We start from the raw sequence: 22895 nt of genomic DNA on the forward strand, positions 1-22895 counted from the left end.
CTACACGGATGATGTGTCGGTGCTGGTTAACCTCTGACTGGTTGTCCACCCCTGTACTAGATTCTAGATATATATTTATTAATAACAGTGTTGTAAAGACACTTTTTCCATTCTCAGGCTGCGTCTGTGTCCTGTGAGAGTTGTATCACAATCCACTCTGTATTTATACTCTCTCGGGGGGCGTGGCATATGCAAAGCGGAACGGTAAACTCGACAGCCGCATGCCTAGTACTTTTCCAAAACCTTTGAAGGAATGACTGTGTTGACAGGTATGCACTGTACTGTTGCATACACATTTATTTAAACCATTTCAGATTTCAGAGTTCTGCAGTAAAGCATCTCTTTAGCACCAAATCTAATAATTAAAAAAAGTGCCTTCCACATAGAATAACAAGAACAAAAACATGTGTCATACTACTCCAACATTTTAAATCAAATACATTTAATTTGGTCCATCGCTCACACGTCACTTGGCTCAAGTGTCGGAAACGGTTCGGCTATGTTCGTGTCTAGTCACGTGATTTCCGAGGGAAAAACAAAACACACGGGCTAGCAAAGATCTGTAATGAAACCGAACAAAAAAGCTCAACTACCACCTAAATTACCATGTGTAGCATACAGGTTAGGCGGTGAATTAGCGAACGACACTGGGATCTAATGTTGACAAGACAACCGGCCCTTTTACACCATGAATTTAAGAGGACTCTTTCAGGACTTCAATCCCAGGTAACTTAAGCTACAACCTAGCACATTAGCTAACTGTGTAGCTGACGTTAGCTAGCAGTGCTCGGCTGAGCAGCGGTTGTATGTACGAAAACATGGACAAGATATGTGTTTTATACCTGTGGAATTATTTATACATATTTATGGTAGCTGAACAGATAGCGTAAGCTAGTTACAAGTTAACTAAGTACATTAGCTAAAGTAAAAATATATCGGGCTAACAAGGCCTAGCTAACCTGCTAGCTAACATAACTGGGGTTAGCTAGGCGAAGCTATCAGTGCGTTACTAGTAACTTACGTAAATTGCAGCGTAATTGCATCTATTTGGTCTCGCATGTTTTTAGTGTCCATACTTAGCTTGACAAGTCTATTAGGCACCATATACAGATTTTAATGAGCTTTATAGGCCCTCAATAGCAACGGCCCCAGACTTAAAATATCAAGAAGTCAGGGAAATATACAGAAACTAGCTAAAGGTTCAACATACCCAATATTAGCTCTATCTATGGATAACAATGAACTACAATCTAACAATAGTATTGTAAGTCCAGTGCTAATGCTGTAGATGCCGTATATAAGGTCAAACAAATGTGTTAAAAGAGGTTCAGTGAATTAGGTGACAAGGACTTGTGTAACAGTGTGTACATCTAATGACGACTTTCTAATCTCTATTACATCCATTCATCTAATTTCCACTTTCTAAAATGTACCCAAAGATCAGATACTTGTGTCTTTTTATTTGATTTGCACCCATGAGGTCTCCTGGTTCTGTCATCCTAGCTTTCAAGTTTGTCCTTTTTTATGTTGTCCTACTTTTTCTTTTTCGCTTCTCTATCTTCTAGAATTGACATTACACTTACACACACTCTCCACACATCCCATTTTCTTTGTATTGCATCTAAGAAAACACTTTTTATTGACTTGATGAGAGTAATCTTCCCGTACCTGTACCTGGGAACACTTCAATAGTAAGGCACTCACAAGGTACATAGAGGCTTCTTCTTTTACATTTGTTACTGTCAACATTTGTATTTTCTGTCCCCTGTTGCAGTAAGTTCCTGATCTACTCCTGTCTGCTGCTATTCTCCGTGCTGCTGTCCTTGAGGCTGGATGGAGTCATCCAGTGGAGCTACTGGGCTGTGTTCACCCCAATATGGCTGTGGAAGCTGTTGGTCATCATTGGGGCCTCTGTGGGCACTGGAGTCTGGGCTCACAACCCCCAGTACAGGTAGGCTCTCTCACACATGGGCATTAGTGGTTTAGTTGTCTGCAGTAAGGTTGTATTGGGACAACTGAGGTTCTCTCAGGATGCCACCTGGGCGCCTCCCTAGGGAGGTGTTCCAGGCACGTCCAGCTGGGAGGAGACCCCGGGGAAGACCCTGGACTTGGTGGAGAGATTATATCTCCCCAACTTTCTGATGTTTTCTTTTGTGCGTATCCTCTCTTAGGGCTGAAGGGGAGACATGTGTGGAGTTCAAAGCCATGCTGATCGCGGTGGGGCTCCACGTCCTGTTGCTGATGTTCGAGGTGTTAGTGTGCGACCGTGTGGCGAGAGGCAACTACTTCTGGCTTCTAGTCTTCTTGCCTCTCTTCTTTGTGTCGCCCGTCTCTGTAGCAGCCTGCGTCTGGGGGTTCAGACACGACCGCTCCCTCGAGGTAAGAAGTCTGATATGCCCTTCTGTTCCCCATGCAGGAGAACATGTGGCAAAGTTAGCAGTCAGAGTCTGTGTCTTCGCTCAGATGCTGACTTTTATTTCAGAAAAGATACTTTATTTGTGTTGTAAATGAGTACAGTGCTGAACTCTTGTCTTTGCTCTTCCTCTCAGCTGGAAGTGTTGTGTTCAGTTAACATTCTGCAGTTCATCTTCATCGCTCTGAGGCTGGACACGATCATCACCTGGCCTTGGCTGGTGAGATCTTTACACACTTTAATTCCACATGTGTGTTCATTAGTCTTTCCCAGTATGTTCTTCCACCTCTATTAAATATAAAGCCATTGTTGGTGGTAATATATTCCTAACCTGCGTCTTCTTCTTTAATGACACCTGTGTTTGTGCTGCAGGTGGTGTGTGTCCCGCTGTGGATCCTGATGTCCTTCCTGTGCCTTGTCGTCCTCTACTACATCATCTGGTCCGTCCTGTTCCTCCGCTCAATTGACATCATCGCCGAGCAACGACGGACTCACATCACCATGGCAATCAGCTGGATGACCATTGTCGTACCTCTTCTCACCTTTGAGGTGAGTTGTCACTATTAAAGCTTATTACATGGGGTTGTAAAAATAACAATAGTGAAAGAAATGTCTTTATTTTGTATTTCTTATAGTTAAAGCCTGTTTAACATGACTTTAGAAAATACCTTAGTTGATTGATTTATATCTTTTAGTTATATTTTAATTTCTGTATTAACAAATATGAATTAACTCACTAAATTAAATAGAATAATTGGATCTACAGAAAATTACTTTAATAATAAAATGAGCCTGCACTGCCCCCTGCTGGCCTAAAATGTGTAGCTCTTTTAAATGTAATTTTAAACTGCATACATGTCGTCACACTGCTCTATTTTACATAAACCTTGTGCACACGTGTGCACATTTAATGCACGTGTGCCTCCCAATGATGAAATGCATGTGTCTTCAGATCCTTCTGGTGCACAAGCAGGACGGCCACAACAGTCTGAGCTACGTGTGTGTGTTCGTGCCTCTCTGGCTCTCCCTGCTCACACTCATGGCCACCACATTTGGTCAGAAGGGAGGGAACCACTGTGAGTACTTACAGCCAGGAATGTGCTGCTGAATATATCCTCTGGGGGTTTGCTGACAGTTACCTGTTTAATGCTATTTATTCCATAATAAAGACCTTAGCATCTATAATATTAATCAACTCATTTGCACCTTTTATTGCGGATGCAGCTGCAGCTGATGTTGAACTAATCTTCAGCGGAGAATTTGTTCTTTGTTGGTTTGTTTTGGCCGACAAAGTCCAAAACCCAAAGATGTTCATTATACTGAAGCACACTTCACATCTGAGAGGCTGGAATCAGCAAGTCAAGTTTTTTATTTCTTGGTAGTTGGCAAGTATAAATGATTAAGTTCTCCTCTGTCCTGATCTTCCTACAGGGTGGTTTGGCATCCGTAAGGACTTCTGCCACTTCCTGTTGGAGCTCCTCCCCTTCCTGCGTGAGTATGGCAACGTGTCCTACGACCTCCAGCGCAGCGAGGACCCTGAGGCGGCCGAGGATCTGCCCGTCCCCGAGCCGCCACCAAAGATTGCCCCCATGTTCCACAAGAAGACGGGCGTGGTGATCACACAGAGCCCTGGGAAATACTTTGTCCCGCCACCGAAACTCTGCATCGACATGCCGGACTAACTTCATGTTCGAGCTAAAGGGGGACTGCTGTGTGTTTAACTCATGAAGCCAAAACCCCAGAGGACACTGTTTGGTTTTTTTCCCTGAAGGATTTGGTCCCCTCACCTGAAGTCTGCATCAGCATGGCTGGCTAGAGAGACACGTTAGAGCCTATATGGTGACGGATGACTAACAGATGCAGAATCCTCATATTGGCTGTTGTGAAGAGAAGACTGCCGAACTCTGTGGAGGATTGAATCGTAGAACCAAAAGAAAGGACTGCTTTGATTCACTTCAAACCTAAAGCAAAGATGACGCTCGTCTTGCTTCATGATGGGGACCATTGGAGAGACTTTAGCTTGGATTTGGGATCAGTGTGCTCTTGTTGATCCTGTTCCCACTTTTGACCGTGCGGGTGGAGAAAACGAGGGAGGTGGAGTTAAAGGAAGGGTTCAAATTGTTTTGTCTTGTTACAGTACTTGCCCATATGTATACTGAAAGAGTTATTGGTCTTTGTAATCATTCCTCTCATGAGGCTTTAATCAGCTGTGGGTATCTTCCAAAGTATGAAGTTCCCTGTTCCCATGTGAAGCTGCGCAGAAGATGTGAACACACAAACTAACTCGGACTGCAGAAGCCTCTCATTAGCATCAGCCAAACTGTGGATGTTGTCCCCCCATCTCTTACAGATGCACCAGGAAGGGATTCATTTGCAGCCTGTGTGGACAGAATCGTGCAAAGACCCTTCAATGTACATATGAGATTATTGTTTTAAAACAAACCTGATGGAAAAGGCACTTTGTTAATCATTTTGTTTTGTATTCCTCTCTATTGTAAATAACAGAAGTTGTCAGTTAGGGACCAGAGAGATGACAGGGAAGGTTAGAGGCAAATAGGAAACAATCATCCTCTTCTATTGTAATTCAGCTTGTAGTAAGAGTCCACATATTAAATGTAGACGCACGTCGGATACCACAAAACAAGATTCTCAATTGACTTTTGGTTGTTTTCCTCTGTGCATCATTTTAACGTGATTTAGCAGCTTTGACATTATACTAGCATACCGTAGAAGATTTAAATGCTTTGCTGTGCAGCCATCAGCTTCACCTGGATCACACGTACAAATATTGCAACTCTAATTGGTAGAGTATAACTCCCGAGATTGACATTGCCAGCGTTTCCCTCAATCGATGAAGTTACAATCATCCCCGTCTCTTATTGCTTGCACAGCATGCTGTGTGTACTTTCTTTTTCTACATGTCTTTTTTTTTTGTCATTAAATTGGTCTGATTCACTCAATGCTCCAAGTGCAGCTATCTGTTAAAAGCTGGATGATTCTCAGTAATCACCAGATATCTCCACTGTCCATTTATTTTAGAATTAAACGAGGAAAATAACTCAGTTTAAGGAATAAAAAAAGAACTTAATTCAGCTACACTGAGCCACCACTGAATTGATGCAAGTAAGTACATTTACTCTGCTTAAGTACACATTCAAAGTACTTTACTATTTCCATTTTATGTAGCTTTACACTTCTACATCTCAGAATATAATGTATACCATGAAAAAGATTATATATATATAACATGGTATAACATGCTAAAGATCACCTGCAGAAATGTACAAATACAATATTGTATTTAGATAATGTAATATATAAATAATAAACAAGGCTTGAACAGCTAAATGAAAGAATGAAAGACAGCGCGAGCGCTGAAATGCACCATTCTGAATAATGACAGACCTACTTTTGGAACTTATTAAAAGTATATAGTGGAAGCATATTTTGATAATTTTGTACTCTTACTTAATTAAAAGGAGAGAGACAGAGAGAGTGTTAGTGTTCAATCGTTTATTAATATGATAAGACAAGCATGGAAAATGTACCCAGCTGGGTGACATGCTGTTTTACAAGCCTCCTCTCTTCCCCACAGAATGGTCCCGCCTCCTGGAGAGAGAGAGAGCCAGGGGAGGGAGAGAGAGAGGGACCGACAAGGTACATGGGAGGGATCAAAGTGACACCCATGGGAGGGATCAAATTGACTACCATGGGAGGGATCAAGTGTCGCCCATGGGAGGATCAACACAGACAGACCAGAGCAAAACCAGAGAAAAAGCACACAGCACACAGACCAGAGCCAGAAAAAGACAGGCACAGGGACAGACGCGGAGAAAAAGCACACAGACAGACCAGAGCACCAAAAGTTGACAGACGCGGAGAAAAAGCACACAGCATACAGACAGACCAGAGTCCGTCAAGTTGACAGGAGTGGAGAAAAAGCACACAGCACACAGACAGACCAGAGCACGAAAAGTTGACAGGAGAGAGAGAGAGGGACCGACAAGGTACATGGGAGGGATCAAGTGTCGCCCATGGGAGGATCAAGTGTCGCCCATGGGAGGATCAACACAGACAGACCAGAGCACGAAAAGTTGACACAGGGGTGGAGAAAAAGCACACAGCACACAGACAGACCAGAGTCAGAAAAGTTGACAGGAGTGGAGAAAAAGCACACAGCACACAGACAGACCAGAGTCTGAAAAGTTGACAGGAGAGAGAGAGGGACCGACAAGGTACATGGGAGGGATCAAGTGTCGCCCATGGGAGGATCAAATTGACTACCATGGGAGGATCAACACAGACAGACCAGAGCCAGAAAAAGACAGACACAGGGACAGACGCGGAGAAAAAGCACACAGACAGACCAGAGTCCGTCAAGTTGACAGGAGTGGAGAAAAAGCACACAGCACACAGACAGACCAGAGCACCAAAAGTTGACAGGAGAGAGAGAGAGGGACCGACAAGGTACATGGGAGGGATCAAGTGTCGCCCATGGGAGGATCAAATTGACTACCATGGGAGGATCAACACAGACAGACCAGAGCACGAAAAGTTGACGGGAGTGGAGAAAAAGCACACAGCACACAGACAGACCAGAGTCCGTCAAGTTGACAGGAGTGGAGAAAAAGCACACAGCACACAGACAGACCAGAGTCTGAAAAGTTGACAGGGGCGGAGAAAAAGCACACAGCACACAGACAGACCAGAGCACGAAAAGTTGACAGGAGAGAGAGAGAGGGACCGACAAGGTACATGGGAGGGATCAAGTGTCGCCCATGGGAGGATCAAATTGACTACCATGGGAGGATCAACACAGACAGACCAGAGCACGAAAAGTTGACAGACGCGGAGAAAAAGCACACAGCACACAGACAGACCAGAGTCCGTCAAGTTGACAGGAGTGGAGAAAAAGCACACAGCACACAGACAGACCAGAGCACCAAAAGTTGACAGACGCGGAGAAAAAGCACACAGCACACAGACAGACCAGAGTCCGTCAAGTTGACAGGAGTGGAGAAAAAGCACACAGACAGACCAGAGTCCGTCAAGTTGACAGGGGTGGAGAAAAAGCACACAGCACACAGACAGACCAGAGTCCGTCAAGTTGACAGGAGTGGAGAAAAAGCACACAGCACACAGACAGACCAGAGCACGAAAAGTTGACAGGAGAGAGAGAGAGGGACCGACAAGGTACATGGGAGGGATCAAGTGTCGCCCATGGGAGGATCAAATTGACTACCATGGGAGGATCAACACAGACAGACCAGAGCACGAAAAGTTGACACAGGAGTGGAGAAAAAGCACACAGCACACAGACAGACCAGAGCACGAAAAGTTGACAGGAGTGGAGAAAAAGCACACAGCACACAGACAGACCAGAGTCAGAAAAGTTGACAGGAGTGGAGAAAAAGCACACAGCACACAGACAGACCAGAGTCAGAAAAGTTGACAGGAGTGGAGAAAAAGCACACAGCACACAGACAGACCAGAGCACCAAAAGTTGACAGGAGAGAGAGAGAGGGACCGACAAGGTACATGGGAGGGATCAAGTGTCGCCCATGGGAGGATCAAGTGTCGCCCATGGGAGGATCAACACAGACAGACCAGAGCACGAAAAGTTGACACAGGGGTGGAGAAAAAGCACACAGCACACAGACAGACCAGAGTCAGAAAAGTTGACAGGAGTGGAGAAAAAGCACACAGCACACAGACAGACCAGAGTCTGAAAAGTTGACAGGAGAGAGAGAGGGACCGACAAGGTACATGGGAGGGATCAAGTGTCGCCCATGGGAGGATCAAATTGACTACCATGGGAGGATCAACACAGACAGACCAGAGCCAGAAAAAGACAGACACAGGGACAGACGCGGAGAAAAAGCACACAGACAGACCAGAGTCCGTCAAGTTGACAGGAGTGGAGAAAAAGCACACAGCACACAGACAGACCAGAGCACCAAAAGTTGACAGGAGAGAGAGAGAGGGACCGACAAGGTACATGGGAGGGATCAAGTGTCGCCCATGGGAGGATCAAATTGACTACCATGGGAGGATCAACACAGACAGACCAGAGCACGAAAAGTTGACGGGAGTGGAGAAAAAGCACACAGCACACAGACAGACCAGAGTCCGTCAAGTTGACAGGAGTGGAGAAAAAGCACACAGCACACAGACAGACCAGAGTCTGAAAAGTTGACAGGGGCGGAGAAAAAGCACACAGCACACAGACAGACCAGAGCACGAAAAGTTGACAGGAGAGAGAGAGAGGGACCGACAAGGTACATGGGAGGGATCAAGTGTCGCCCATGGGAGGATCAAATTGACTACCATGGGAGGATCAACACAGACAGACCAGAGCACGAAAAGTTGACACAGGAGTGGAGAAAAAGCACACAGCACACAGACAGACCAGAGTCCGTCAAGTTGACAGACGCGGAGAAAAAGCACACAGCACACAGACAGACCAGAGTCAGTCAAGTTGACAGGAGTGGAGAAAAAGCACACAGCACACAGACAGACCAGAGTCTGAAAAGTTGACAGACGCGGAGAAAAAGCACACAGCACACAGACAGACCAGAGTCTGAAAAGTTGACAGGAGAGAGAGAGAGGGACCGACAAGGTACATGGGAGGATCAAGTGTCGCCCATGGGAGGATCAACACAGACAGACCAGAGCACGAAAAGTTGACACAGGGGTGGAGAAAAAGCACACAGCACACAGACAGACCAGAGTCTGAAAAGTTGACAGACGCGGAGAAAAAGCACACAGCACACAGACAGACCAGAGTCAGTCAAGTTGACAGGAGTGGAGAAAAAGCACACAGCACACAGACAGACCAGAGTCCGTCAAGTTGACAGGAGTGGAGAAAAAGCACACAGCACACAGACAGACCAGAGTCCGTCAAGTTGACAGGAGTGGAGAAAAAGCACACAGCACACAGACAGACCAGAGCACGAAAAGTTGACAGGAGAGAGAGAGAGGGACCGACAAGGTACATGGGAGGGATCAAGTGTCGCCCATGGGAGGATCAAATTGACTACCATGGGAGGATCAACACAGACAGACCAGAGCACGAAAAGTTGACACAGGAGTGGAGAAAAAGCACACAGCACACAGACAGACCAGAGCACCAAAAGTTGACAGGAGTGGAGAAAAAGCACACAGCACACAGACAGACCAGAGTCCGTCAAGTTGACAGGAGTGGAGAAAAAGCACACAGCACACAGACAGACCAGAGTCCGTCAAGTTGACAGGAGTGGAGAAAAAGCACACAGCACACAGACAGACCAGAGTCAGAAAAGTTGACAGGAGTGGAGAAAAAGCACACAGCACACAGACAGACCAGAGTCCGTCAAGTTGACAGGGGTGGAGAAAAAGCACACAGCACACAGACAGACCAGAGCACCAAAAGTTGACACAGGGGTGGAGAAAAAGCACAGGTTTCGGACTCCTGCCAAACAAGTTTGGGCAACCATGTCAGACACGGGCCAACTCTGTTGGCCCACGGTTGGCTGCTACAGCTTGGCTGCTACTAGAGTGGGCCAACAGAGGAGGATGTCGCAGCCAACCAAAGCGGGCTTTGCATATGCCACGCCCCCAGAGAGAGTATAAATCTGAGGGATTGTGATACAACGCTCACAGGACACAGACGCAGCCTGAGAATGGAAGGACTCACATTGCGCTCTCTCTTGTTTATTGCCAACCTAACTTATGGAATAGCTCTGGATACAATTCTGGGAGACCAAGTTAAGTTTCCAGCAACTGAGCATTGCAAGGAAAAAGGAGCCACACTGGTGCTGGACCATGGCAGCAATCAGCAGAAGGTGGCTTATTGGGAGGATGGTTGGAAGCCGGAGAGAGGGTACAAAGACAGGATGAGTCCAAACGAGTCCGTCATCTTGAACAAGACAAACTGCAATGACGACGGACTGTACGAGTTAACGTGCGGGGACGTGACCAAGCTCATCCATCTTAATGTTGTCGAATCCTCCGAAGCATCAGTGACTGAGGGAGACGCAGCCACATTCCCGTCCCACTACAAGACTGCAGGGAAACCCGGGAAGTACCGGCTGGAGAGAGGCGGCGCGCTGGTGTTAGAGCTGGACTTGTCCTCGGGAGAGACCACATGTGGGACAGGATTTGAGAATAGAACATCTGTGTCACCGAACTGGAAGCTGCAGGGAGACTTGACGGTGACACTGACGGGGGTTACGCTCGAGGACCAAAGCGATTACTTTTTCTACGTCCAAAATGAAGAAAGACTGAGGGAGAATCTTAAAGCTGTGAGGGTGAGAGTCCACAGCCTGAATAACGTCGGAGTCACCGAGAGAATCCCGGATCAGACCCCTTCCACCCCGCCGCCATGTGTGAGTCCCCCCCCCCACACACTGATAAACTCCTCGTGTCTCCCTCTGCAGCACACACAGACCTCTTGGATGGTTGTCGCCATAATAGAAGGTGTGATCATCTTGATTCCACTCTTCTTCACTTGCTGCCCGATAGTCTGTAAATCAAACGTGTCACGTGGACCCGCAGGTGGAAGATCTCCGACAGATGGGACTCATGTGGAGATGCAACCGTTCACCAGACCCCCTTGTTCTGAGGTGAATGGGGGGAGGGGGGGCATACCTGTCAACATTTGAATTTTAAAATAAGGGACCTCTTCTGGCGGACTCCGTCCATACCTTAACACAGGGGTGTCAAACATGCGGGCCGGTTTTGGCCCCCGGGCCGCAGAGGGTCCAGTCCGCGGGATGACTTTGCAAAGTGTAAAGATGAGTTGTTTTGATCATAAAGTAAAGTGCTGTTCCAGATACCTGTGACTGAATGTGTGTGTCTCTGTACACACACTGTGATCAGTGAGTTGTAACACATGTGTAAATGATAAACTGATAATATTGTTGAAATTGCACTTTTGTTTCTTAAAGAAGTTCAGGTTCATAATGTTTTGTAAAAAGATTCAATTTGAACATTTTCAGAATTAACTTTTTTGCACTAAAACGAAGGAAACATTGTGAGTTGTGGTTATTTATAGATTATCATGCTGTGATGTTACTGGTTACTTTTCTCAGGAAGATATTAACTTTGTTTATTGCTGTACTGATTCCCCACCTCCTTTATACCTGGAGCGTTCAAAAAAATGATTTTAAAATGTCATCGTGTGTGTGTGTGTGTGTGTGTGTGTGTGTGGTAATTCTCAAAGCTTTGCTGAGACAATGACATGTTTGCACACTTGGTGTGAAAGTGTGAAGATTATACTGAAACCTTTCTGCTGAATTATGTTAAATAATATTTCATCGACCAAACAAATGACCACATTCCTGCTATGTTTGATACCCTTATTATTGGACAGGCCTTCCTTTGGCTGCAGCAGTTACAATAACAGCCTAAAGAAAACATTCTTGGTCATAATTTCAATGAATTTCAAAAGGTTAACATGTCCCGGGTACGAATAAACGTCCGTTAGAAAAAAAGACTCTCTCAGTAACACCAGACCCGGCATGAGAATTATCACGTTTTAAAGTATTTCCTTCAGTATCAAAGTAAACCAGTGATAGTTGTCTGTACATCCGTACACCGCAAATAGGAACTACTTGAACTACCAGCTTCCTGATCTCATGCTGAGCTTGTCTGTCTTGCGCTTTTTCCTGAGCTTCCATTTAGAGACGGGCAAGGCGGACTTTAAGTCGATCCCCGTCTCTGGACCCAGAACTGGTAGAAGTCAGAGGCTCATAGCGGGGCAACGTGAACGGAGTTTTCATCCGCCCGTCTACCTCGCCATCAACTTCTGCCACTGAGTCAACACCTTGGGATTCCCCCTCAAGCTCTGGCTGTACTGGCACCACAACCATCCCCCGTTCAACTAACTCACTCACCACTAGAGCTTTAAGCTCTCTTCAGGATCGATTTAGCATAGGTGACACTGGTCAGGTCATCTTTTGTTTTGGGAATCTGTTCATTATCCCGGACGAGCCCCCATTTATGTTACGACCCTGGCTCGGCGATGGAAAAGGGAGTAACATACACCAGATGTTGATGGTCAAATAAGATATTTATTAAATATGGTGGACAATTTGACAAACAATTGCTTTTAACGACACCACAAAGAACAAAAGGAGGGCTCTTAACACAAGAGCAAATAAGGCATAAAAGCCAAACTAACAAAACAAACTCGGTGAAAACTTGACAACAAAAGAACACAAAACAGCGCCGGGGCACCCTAACGTCTAACACAGGGGTCGGGAACCTTTATGGCTGGGAGAGCCATAAAAGCCAAATATTTTTTTATGTATTTCATTGAGAGCCATATATTTAATAGATTGGAATGCAACTTTATGCGTGCATTTTTGAAGAATAACACGTCTCCGAGTACTAATAGCGATATCAGTGTTTCATTGAACAGGTGCTCTTTTATTAAACAAACTAAACGCTTACATTATTTATCTCATGTATGTGCACGTTTCAGTGTTTACTGCACAGGTGTCAAACTCAAGGCAATTATATCCAGCCCGCGAGAAAATATCATGTCTGTCATAACTGGCCCTCCGGTTTTGGTAATTAAATCAATGCATGGCACAACCACTGGGAAATACATATTTGCAGTGGCGGGCCATCAGGGCCAGCAAGGCCTTCTCTGCTGGCCTAAACATCATCACAATATACATTTCATTTTGATATATTTTTTCCACAAATATGTATTAAATTATTCCTCATAGTCTATTCTCTTCATTTCATAGCTTTCCTCTTGGTTGCGCTGCTTCCAGCCTCAGATGGAGATTTGGAGGTCTGGCCTTTATGTTAGAGCTTTTATCCAATCATATTTCAGCCATGATGTGTTGCCAGGGTCCAAGAAATCTGCCCTGAGGCCTTCAGAATCAACAGTGCGGGCGCCTGTCGCTTAAAGTGAACGGAGACAAAACTGTGGCGTTAACCAATCAGATTTCGAGTTGGCAACACCGGGGCCAGCTAGCAGGCGTACGATAACATCAGCACGTGCACGTCTTTTGATTGGATACGCACTATTGAGAGGCAGAGCTATGCAGAGCTAGCAAACTTTGAACGAGCTAATTTGTGTAGATTTCTACAAGCTGTTTTTTTCAACCCACAATGGCTGAAGGAGGAGAAGAGATCGATGTGGTCGCAGATTTAATTACAACGCCATTTTCAAGACAAACTTTTCAAGAAAAGCTAGACATCGTGAGAAGAGAACGGCCAACCCCGACATTAGCGAGCCTATCACAGCTGGGAAAAGGGTTTGTCCGACACTTTCCGGCTCACAGCCTCCGAGAGGCACTGCACATTGTACTGCTGGGAATGCCTGCTATTTACAACTAAATGTTTCGTAAATATTAATATAACTGTTGTTAGGGTGATGCAACGCCCGGTTATACTGCGTTTCTGTCTAAATGTATAGTTTCTAGAGCATACCTGTCAACATTGGAATTTCAAAATAAGGGACATTTTTTTGGCGGACTCCGCCCATGTTTTAGCAGCTCTCAGCCCCCCAGCCCCTACCCATATAATGTAAATGTAAACACATAAGGGACAGGTATAGGCCTATACATTCAGGAAATACATGTTTATGTAAAGTATGTATTTTATTTATTAGTTATTATCATCAATTTATTTGATGATGGATGAGTTTGTTTTTTTCCCCGACGAGGACTTCCTTGCGATGTCAGAGTCTGGAAACATGTCGCGACACTGCGACTGAAATCAACGCAGAAGCTGAAGGCTACATTATTTTTGGCGCAAAGCATCTACATCTTTCCCTCAGCTTTGGTCACTTGGTCTGCCTCCGAAACAGTTCTTGTCACACATGAAGTCATTGACAGTGTGTGTTTGTGCCTCGTGCTTGTGCTTGGACGATTTTTCATGCTGGTGAACATCGCTTATTCCGCCGTGTGCGATGCTAACATCTGAATGGCCCACTTTACAAAAAGCATGAGTTTGCCCGACTCTGCTTTTTATTAAATAAGGGAAGGTCTCCTCTCATTTGTCTAGTTACTTGCATACAGTTTTAACTTGTTTGGCAGGTACAACTGCGTCTCCATCTATCTCCTGTTCACTGTGACTCTCATCCATATTGTTTCGTCTTTTTCTGTGTTATTGTTCCTGTTTTCTTCTTCTGTGTGTTTACTGCCGGATAACGTTTTTCAGCTCATGTTAAACATAATACTGCCACCTGCTCTACCGGAGGCCACTTTACACTTTTTTGAATTAGGCCTTTTTACAGGCTCTCAGTAACACCAGACCCGGCATCTGCTCTCTAAGTGCAGAGACGTTGTTCAGTAAACTCAGGATGTCACAGCTCCAACCGGTCTTTCTAGTCACTCTCTTTATATATATTGCCATTTCTGATTTTGGAGAATGTGTGCACGTGATTTTAGGAGACTCAGCTGTGTTTCCAGAGACTGAAAACTGTCCGACCGGTGCAGAACTTTCCCGGGAACCCGGCCGGTGGCTGCTCATGAGCACGGTGTTTGGAAACCGACCGAGGACTACACAGACAGGGTCAACCAGAGCGCTTCATTTGCCTTCACGCGCACAGTTTACACGGACACCGGACTGTTTCTGTTGAAATGTGGCAGCCGTGAGCGTCGCATCCAGCTGGATGTTCTTATAGGTGTTGAAGCATCAGTCCCAGAGGGGGAACCGGCCACACTGAAGTGCTACTACCCTGATAAACACGATGACTCTGTACTGCGGTGGACCAAAAACAAAGAGATGGTGCTGGAGCTGAACCTGTCCTCCGGAGAGGTCAAACATGGGCCAGGATTTAAGAGTAGAATGTCTCTTTCCCAGGCTGGCAGCAAACACGTTGACCGGTCGCTGGTTTTCGATCAGGTTCTGCAAGAGGACCGGGGGGATTACTTTTGCTCCGTGCACAGAAACGGCCTGCGAGAGAAGTGGGGAGACCCTGGTGCTGTGAGGCTGAAGTGGACAGAGAGAGACCCGGATCAGACGACCCCCCGCCCGCCGCCAACGGTAGGTACCACAGCATCAAAGCACTGTTGGGTGATTCTACGTCCCATTTTGTTCTGGAACTTTTTTAGAAAAAATGAAATATATTTAGTTTATATTTCTACATCCTCCATCCATCCATCCATCGTCTACCGCTTAGCCGGGATCGGGTCGCGGGGCAGCAGCTCCAGTAAGGAACCCCAATCTTCCCTTCTCCGGGCCACATCCTACAGCTCCGACTGGGGGATCCTGAGGTGTTCCCAGGCCAGTGAAGAGAAATATCTCTCCACCGAGTCCTGGGTCTTCCCCGGGTTCTCCTCCCAGCTGGACGTGCCTGGAACACCTCCCTAGGGAGGCGCCCAGGTGGCATCCTTACTAGATGCCCGAACCACCTCAACTGGCTCCTTTCAACGTAAAGGAGCAGCGGCACTACTCCGAGTCTCTCACGGATAGCTGAGCTTCTCACCCTATCTCTAAGGGAGACGCCAGCCACCCGTCTGAGAAAACCCATTTCGGCCGCTTGTACCCGTGATCTCGTTCTTTCGGTCATGACCCAGCCTTCATGACCATAGGTGAGGGTAGGAACGAAGATCGACCGGTATATTGAGAGCTTTGCCTTCTGGCTCAGCTCTCTTTTCGTCACAACGGTGCAGTAAAGTGACTGTAATACCGCCCTCGCTGCTCCGATTCTCCGGCCAATCTCTCGCTCCATTGTCCCCTCACTCGCGAACAAGACCCCGAGGTACTTGAACTCCTTCACTTGGGGTAATGGCTCATTCCCTACCCGGAGTAGGCAATCCACCGGTTTCCTGCTGAGAGCCATGGCCTCAGATTTGGAGGTGCTGATCCTCATCCCAACCGCTGCACACTCGGCTGCGAACCGATCCAGTGACTGTTGGTCACAGACCGATGATGCCATAAGGACCACATCATCTGCAAAAAGCAGCGATGAGATCCTCAGGTCACCGAACTGCAACCCCTCTCCTCCAAGACTACGCCTCGATATCAGGATTGGTGATAAAGCGCAGCCCTGGCGGAGGCCAACACTCACAGGAAAAGAGTCTGACTTACTGCCGAGTATCTGGACACAACTCTCGCTTTGGGCGTACAGGGATTGGACGGCCCTCAAAAGTGACCCCCTCACCCCATACTCCCGCAGCACCTCCCACAGTATCACCCGGGGGACCCGGTCATACGCCTTCTCCAGATCCACAAAACACATGTAGACCGGATGGGCGTACTCCCAGGCCCCCTCCAGGATCCTTGCAAGAGTAAAGAGTTGGTCTGTTGTTCCACGACCAGGACGGAATCTGCATTGTTCCTCTTCAATCAAAGGTTTGACTACCGGCCGAACCCTCCTTTCCAGTACCTTGGAGTAGTCTTTACCAGGGAGGCTGAGAAGTGTGATACTCCTGTAGTTGGCACACACTCTCTGGTCCCCCTTTTTAAATAGGGGAACCACCACCCCGGTCTGCCAACCCCTAGGCACTGTCCCAGACTTCCACGCAATGTTGACGAGGCGTGTCAACCAAGACTACCATGGGAGGATCAAATTGACTACCATGGGAGGATCAAGTGACACACATGGGAGGGATCAAATTGACTACCATGGGAGGATCAAATTGACTACCATGGGAGGATCAAGTGACACACATGGGAGGGATCAAATTGACTACCATGGGAGGGATCAAATTGACTACCATGGGAGGATCAAGTGACACACATGGGAGGATCAAATTGACTACCATGGGAGGATCAAGTGACACACATGGGAGGGATCAAATTGACTACCATGGGAGGATCAAATTGACTACCATGGGAGGATCAAGTGACACACATGGGAGGGATCAAATTGACTACCATGGGAGGGATCAAATTGACTCCCATTGGAGGATCAAATTGACTACCATGGGAGGATCAAGTGACACACATGGGAGGGATCAAATTGACTCCCATGGGAGGATCAAATTGACTACCATGGGAGGATCAAGTGACACACATGGGAGGATCAAATTGACTACCATGGGAGGATCAAGTGACACACATGGGAGGGATCAAATTGACTCCCATGGGAGGATCAAATTGACGACCATGGGAGGATCAAGTGACACACATAGGAGGGATCAAATTGACTACCATGGGAGGGATCAAATTGACTACCATGGGAGGATTAAGTGACACCCATGGGAGGGATCAAATTGACTCCCATGGGAGGATCAAGATTACTACCATGGGAGGATCAAGTGACACACATGGGAGGGATCAAATTGACTCCATGGGAGGGATCAAGTGACACCCATGGGAGGATCAAATTGACTACCATGGGAGGATCAAGTGACACACATGGGAGGGATCAAATTGACTACCATGGGAGGATCAAATTGACTACCATGGGAGGATCAAGTGACACACATGGGAGGGATCAAATTGACTACCATGGGAGGGATCAAATTGACTCCCATTGGAGGATCAATTGACTACCATGGGAGGATCAAGTGACACACATGGAGGGATCAAATTGACTACCATGGGAGGATCAAATTGACTACCATGGGAGGATCAAGTGACACACATGGGAGGATCAAATTGACTACCATGGGAGGATCAAGTGACACACATGGGAGGGATCAAATTGACTACCAAGGGAGGGATCAAATTGACTCCCATGGGAGGATCAAATTGACTACCATGGGAGGATCAAGTGACACACATGGGAGGGATCAAATTGACTACCATGGGAGGGATCAAATTGACTACCATGGGAGGATTAAGTGACACCCATGGGAGGGATCAAATTGACTCCCATGGGAGGATCAAATTGACTACCATGGGAGGATCAAGTGACACACATGGGAGGATCAAATTGACTCCCATGGGAGGATCAAGTGACACACATGGGAGGGATCGACAGAGAGAGAGAGAGGCCGGGGGAGGACAGACAGACAGACAGGGACGGAGGGGCGGAGGGAGGGACAGAGAGAGGGACTATGACTTCTCTTCATGTTATTCGACATGCTATACTGTGTATTATCGTATTGTAATTGTTAGATTAATATCCTTTGTATCATTGTTAGACATAAAGTCTGTTTCCGTGTTCTTTAATCCGGACACATATTTATACCTTCAGCCAACCCTAACCCCGGAGACGCCACCTCCTTTACACCTGTAGCTCTGTCAATAAAATGATTTTAAAATGTCATCTCCTGTGTGTGTAATATATAAATAATAAACAAGGCTTGAACAGCTAAATGAAAGAATGAAAGAATGAAAGACAGAGAGCGAGCGAGCGCTGAAATGCACCATTCTGAATAATGACAGACCTACTTTTGGAACTTATTAAAAGTATATAGTGGAAGCATATTTTGATAATTTTGTACTCTTACTTAATTAAAAAGAGAGAGACAGAGAGAGTGTTAGTGTTCAATCATTTATTAATATGATAAGACAAGCATGGAAAATGTACCCAGCTGGGTGACATGCTGTTTTACAAGCCTCCTCTCTTCCCCACAGAATGGTACCGCCTCCTGGAGAGAGAGAGAGCCAGGGGAGGGAGAGAGAGAGGGACCGACAAGGTACATGGGAGGGATCAAAGTGACACCCATGGGAGGGATCAAGTGACACCCATGGGAGGGATCAAATTGACTCCCATGGGAGGGATCAAGTGACTACCATGGGAGGATCAAGTGACACACATGGGAGGGATCAAATTGACTACCATGGGAGGATCAAATTGACTACAATGGGAGGATCAAGTGACACACATGGTAGGGATCAAATTGACTACCATGGGAGGATCAAATTGACACACATGAGAGGGATCAAATTGACTACCATGGGAGGATCAAATTGACTACCATGGGAGGATCAAGTGACACACATGGGAGGATCAAATTGACTACCATGGGAGGATCAAGTGACACACATGGTAGGGATCAAATTGACTACCATGGGAGGATCAAATTGACTACCATGGGAGGATCAAGTGACACACATGGGAGGATCAAATTGACTACCATGGGAGGATCAAGTGACACACATGGGAGGGATCAAATTGACTACCATGGGAGGGATCAAATTGACTCCCATGGGAGGATCAAATTGACTACCATGGGAGGATCAAGTGACACACATGGGAGGGATCAAATTGACTACCATGGGAGGGATCAAATTGACTACCATGGGAGGATCAAGTGACACCCATGGGAGGGATCAAATTGACTACCATGGGAGGATCAATTGACTACCATGGGAGGATCAAGTGACACACATGGGGGATCAAATGATACCATGGAGGACAAATTGACTACCATGGGAGGATCAGTGACACACATGGAGGGATCAATTGACTCACCATGGGAGGATCAAATTGACTCCCATTGGAGGACACAAATTGACTACCATGAGGATCAAGTGACACACTGGGGGGATCAAATTGACTACCATGGGAGGATCAAATTGACTACCATGGGAGGATCAAGTGACACACATGGGAGGATCAAATTGACTACCATGGGAGGATCAAGTGACACACATGGGAGGGATCAAGTGACACCCATGGGAGGGATCAAATTGACTCCCATGGGAGGGATCAAGTGACACCCATGGGAGGATCAAATTGACTACCATGGGAGGATCAAATTGACTACCATGGGAGGATCAAGTGACACACATGGGAGGGATCAAATTGACTACCATGGGAGGGATCAATTGACTATTCACCATTGGAGGATCAAATTGACTACCATGGAGGATATAGTGACACACAGGAGGGATCAATTGACTACCATGGGAGGGATCAAATTGACTCCCATGGAGGATCAAATTGCTACCATGGAGGATCAAGTGACACCAGCATGAGGATCAAATTGACTACCATGGGAGGATCAAATTGACTACCATGGGAGGATCAAGTGACCACATGGAGACAATTGACTCCTGGGAGGATCAAGTGACACCATGGAGGATCAAATTGACTACCATGGGAGGGATCAAGTGACTCCCATGGGAGGATCAAATTGACTACCATGGAGGATCAAGTGACACACATGGGAGGGTCAATTGACTACCATGGAGGATCAATTGACTACCATGGGAGGACAAGTGACCACATGGGAGGATCAAATTGACTACCATGGAGATCAAGTGACACACATGGAGGGATCCTGACACCCATGGAGGGATCAATTGACTCCCATGGGAGGGATCAAGTGACACCCATGGGAGGATCAAATTGGGGGGGGACCCCATGGGAGGGATCAAGTGACTCCCATGGGAGGATCAATTTGACTCCCTGGGAGGATCAAGTGACACACATGGGAGGAATCAAATTGACTCCCATGGGAGGGATCAAGTGACACCCATGGGAGGATCAAATTGACTACCATGGGAGGATCAAATGACACACATGGGAGGGACCAAATTGACTACCATGGGAGGGATCAAACATTGACATCCCTGGAGAGACAAGTGACACACAGGGGAGGGATCAAATTGACTACCCATGGAGGATCAATTGACTACCAGTGGAGGATCACGGTGTACACACATGGGAGGGATCAATAATTGACTACCATGGAGGGATAGATTGCTCCCATTGGAGGATCAAATTGACTACCCTGGAGGATCAAGTGACACACATGGGAGGGATCAAATTGAACTACCATGGGAGGATCAAATTGACTTACACATGGGAGGATCAATTGACACACATGGGAGGATCAAATTGACACTCATGGAGACATGCACCAATGGGAGGGATCAAATTGACTCCCATTGGAGGATCAAATTGACTACCATGGGAGGGATCAAGTGACACCCATGGGAGGATCAAATTGACTACCATGGGAGGATCAAGTGACACACATGGGAGGGATCAAATTGACTCCCATGAGGATCAAATTGACTACCATGGGAGGATCAAGTGACACACATGGGAGGGATCAAATTGACTACCATGGGAGGATCAAATTGACTACCATGGGAGGATCAAGTGACACACATGGGAGGATCAAATTGACTACCATGGGAGGATCAAGTGACACACATGGGAGGGATCAAGTGACACCCATGGGAGGGATCAAATTGACTCCCATGGGAGGGATCAAGTGACACCCATGGGAGGGATCAAATTGACTCCCATGGGAGGGATCAAGTGACACCCATGGGAGGATCAAATTGACTACCATGGGAGGATCAAGTGACACACATGGGAGGAATCAAATTGACTCCCATGGGAGGGATCAAGTGACACCCATGGGAGGATCAAATTGACTACCATGGGAGGATCAAATGACACACATGGGAGGGACCAAATTGACTACCATGGGAGGGATCAAATTGACTACCATGGGAGGATCAAGTGACACACATGGGAGGGATCAATTGACTACCTATGGGAGGGATAGAATTGACTCCCATTGGAGGATCAAATTGAACTACCATGGGAGGATCAAGTGACACACATGGGGGGATCAAATTGACTACCATGGGAGGATCAAATTGACTACCATGGAGGATCAAGTGACACACATGGGAGGATCAAATTGACTACCATGGGAGGATCAAGTGACACACATGGGAGGATCAAATTGACTACCATGGGAAGGATCAAGTGACACACATGGGAGGAATCAAATTGACTCCATGGGAGGGATCAAGTGACACCCATGGGAGGATCAAATTGACTACCATGGGAGGATCAAATGGACACACATGGGAGGGATCCAAATTGACTACCATGGGAGGGATCAAATTGACACCCATGGGAGGATCAAGTGACACACATGGGAGGGATCAAATTGACTACCATGGGAGGATCAAAGTGACACCATGGGAGGATCAAATTGACTACACATGGGAGGGGGATCAAGTGACACCATGGGGAGGGATCAAATTGACTCCCATGGGAGGATCAAATTGACTACACATGGGAGGAATCAAAGTGACATCACATGGGAGGGATCAAGTGACTACCCATGGGAGGATCAAATTGACTACCATGGGAGGATCAAAGTACCACACATGGGAGGGACCAATTGACTACCATGGGATAGGATCAACTTGGACTACACATGGGAGGGATCAAGTGACTACCACATGGGATGGGATCAAATTGACTACCATGGGAGGGATAGGATATGGATAGGAATGACTCACATTGGAGGGAGCAAATTGACCTACCATGGGATGGATAGAAGTGGACATCACATGGGAGGGATCAAATTGACTACCATGGGAGGATCAAAGTTGACTAACCATGGGAGGGATCAAAGGGGACTACACATGGGAGGATCAAATTTGACTCCATGGGAGGGATCAAGTGACACACAGTGGAGGATCCAAATTGACTACCATGGGAGGATCAAGTGACACACATGGGAGGGATCAAATTGACTACCATGGGAGGATCAATTGACTACCCATGGAGGATCAAGTGAACACACATGGGAGGATCAAATGACTACCATGCCTAGGGATCAAGTGACACACACTGGGAGGGATCAAGACACATGCAAATGAC

General features: G+C 46.6%; 2 protein-coding genes across 3 annotated transcripts in view; both read left to right on the plus strand.

Moving 5' to 3' along the window:
* Positions 1–454: 454 nt before the first annotated feature.
* Positions 455–5054, plus strand: LOC115005824 (transmembrane protein 185A). Of its 2 annotated transcripts, none has more exons than XM_029427789.1 (7): positions 455–726; positions 1775–1951; positions 2172–2379; positions 2550–2633; positions 2786–2962; positions 3366–3489; positions 3638–3981. In XM_029427789.1, exons 1-7 carry the CDS (start codon positions 689–691, stop codon positions 3793–3795), a joined length of 966 nt encoding a protein of 321 aa, XP_029283649.1. In that variant the 5' UTR covers positions 455–688; the 3' UTR covers positions 3796–3981. The 2 variants fall into 2 exon arrangements, with proteins under 2 accessions (XP_029283649.1, XP_029283648.1); XM_029427788.1 differs by having other exon boundaries at positions 463–726; positions 3845–5054.
* A 5020-nt stretch (positions 5055–10074) lies between these two features.
* Positions 10075–22895, plus strand: part of LOC115005821 (collagen alpha-6(IV) chain-like) — a 25384-nt gene continuing 12563 nt past the window's right edge. The window contains exons 1-4 of the mRNA XM_029427785.1: positions 10075–10725; positions 10831–11016; positions 14687–14703; positions 14851–15404. Of these exons, the coding sequence (XP_029283645.1) occupies positions 10075–10725; positions 10831–11016; positions 14687–14703; positions 14851–15404 (1408 nt within the window). The remainder of the gene's footprint in view (positions 10726–10830; positions 11017–14686; positions 14704–14850; positions 15405–22895) is intronic.

This window comes from Cottoperca gobio, unplaced genomic scaffold, assembly GCF_900634415.1.
Source record: "Cottoperca gobio unplaced genomic scaffold, fCotGob3.1 fCotGob3_375arrow_ctg1, whole genome shotgun sequence".
Lineage (NCBI taxonomy): Eukaryota > Metazoa > Chordata > Actinopteri > Perciformes > Bovichtidae > Cottoperca > Cottoperca gobio.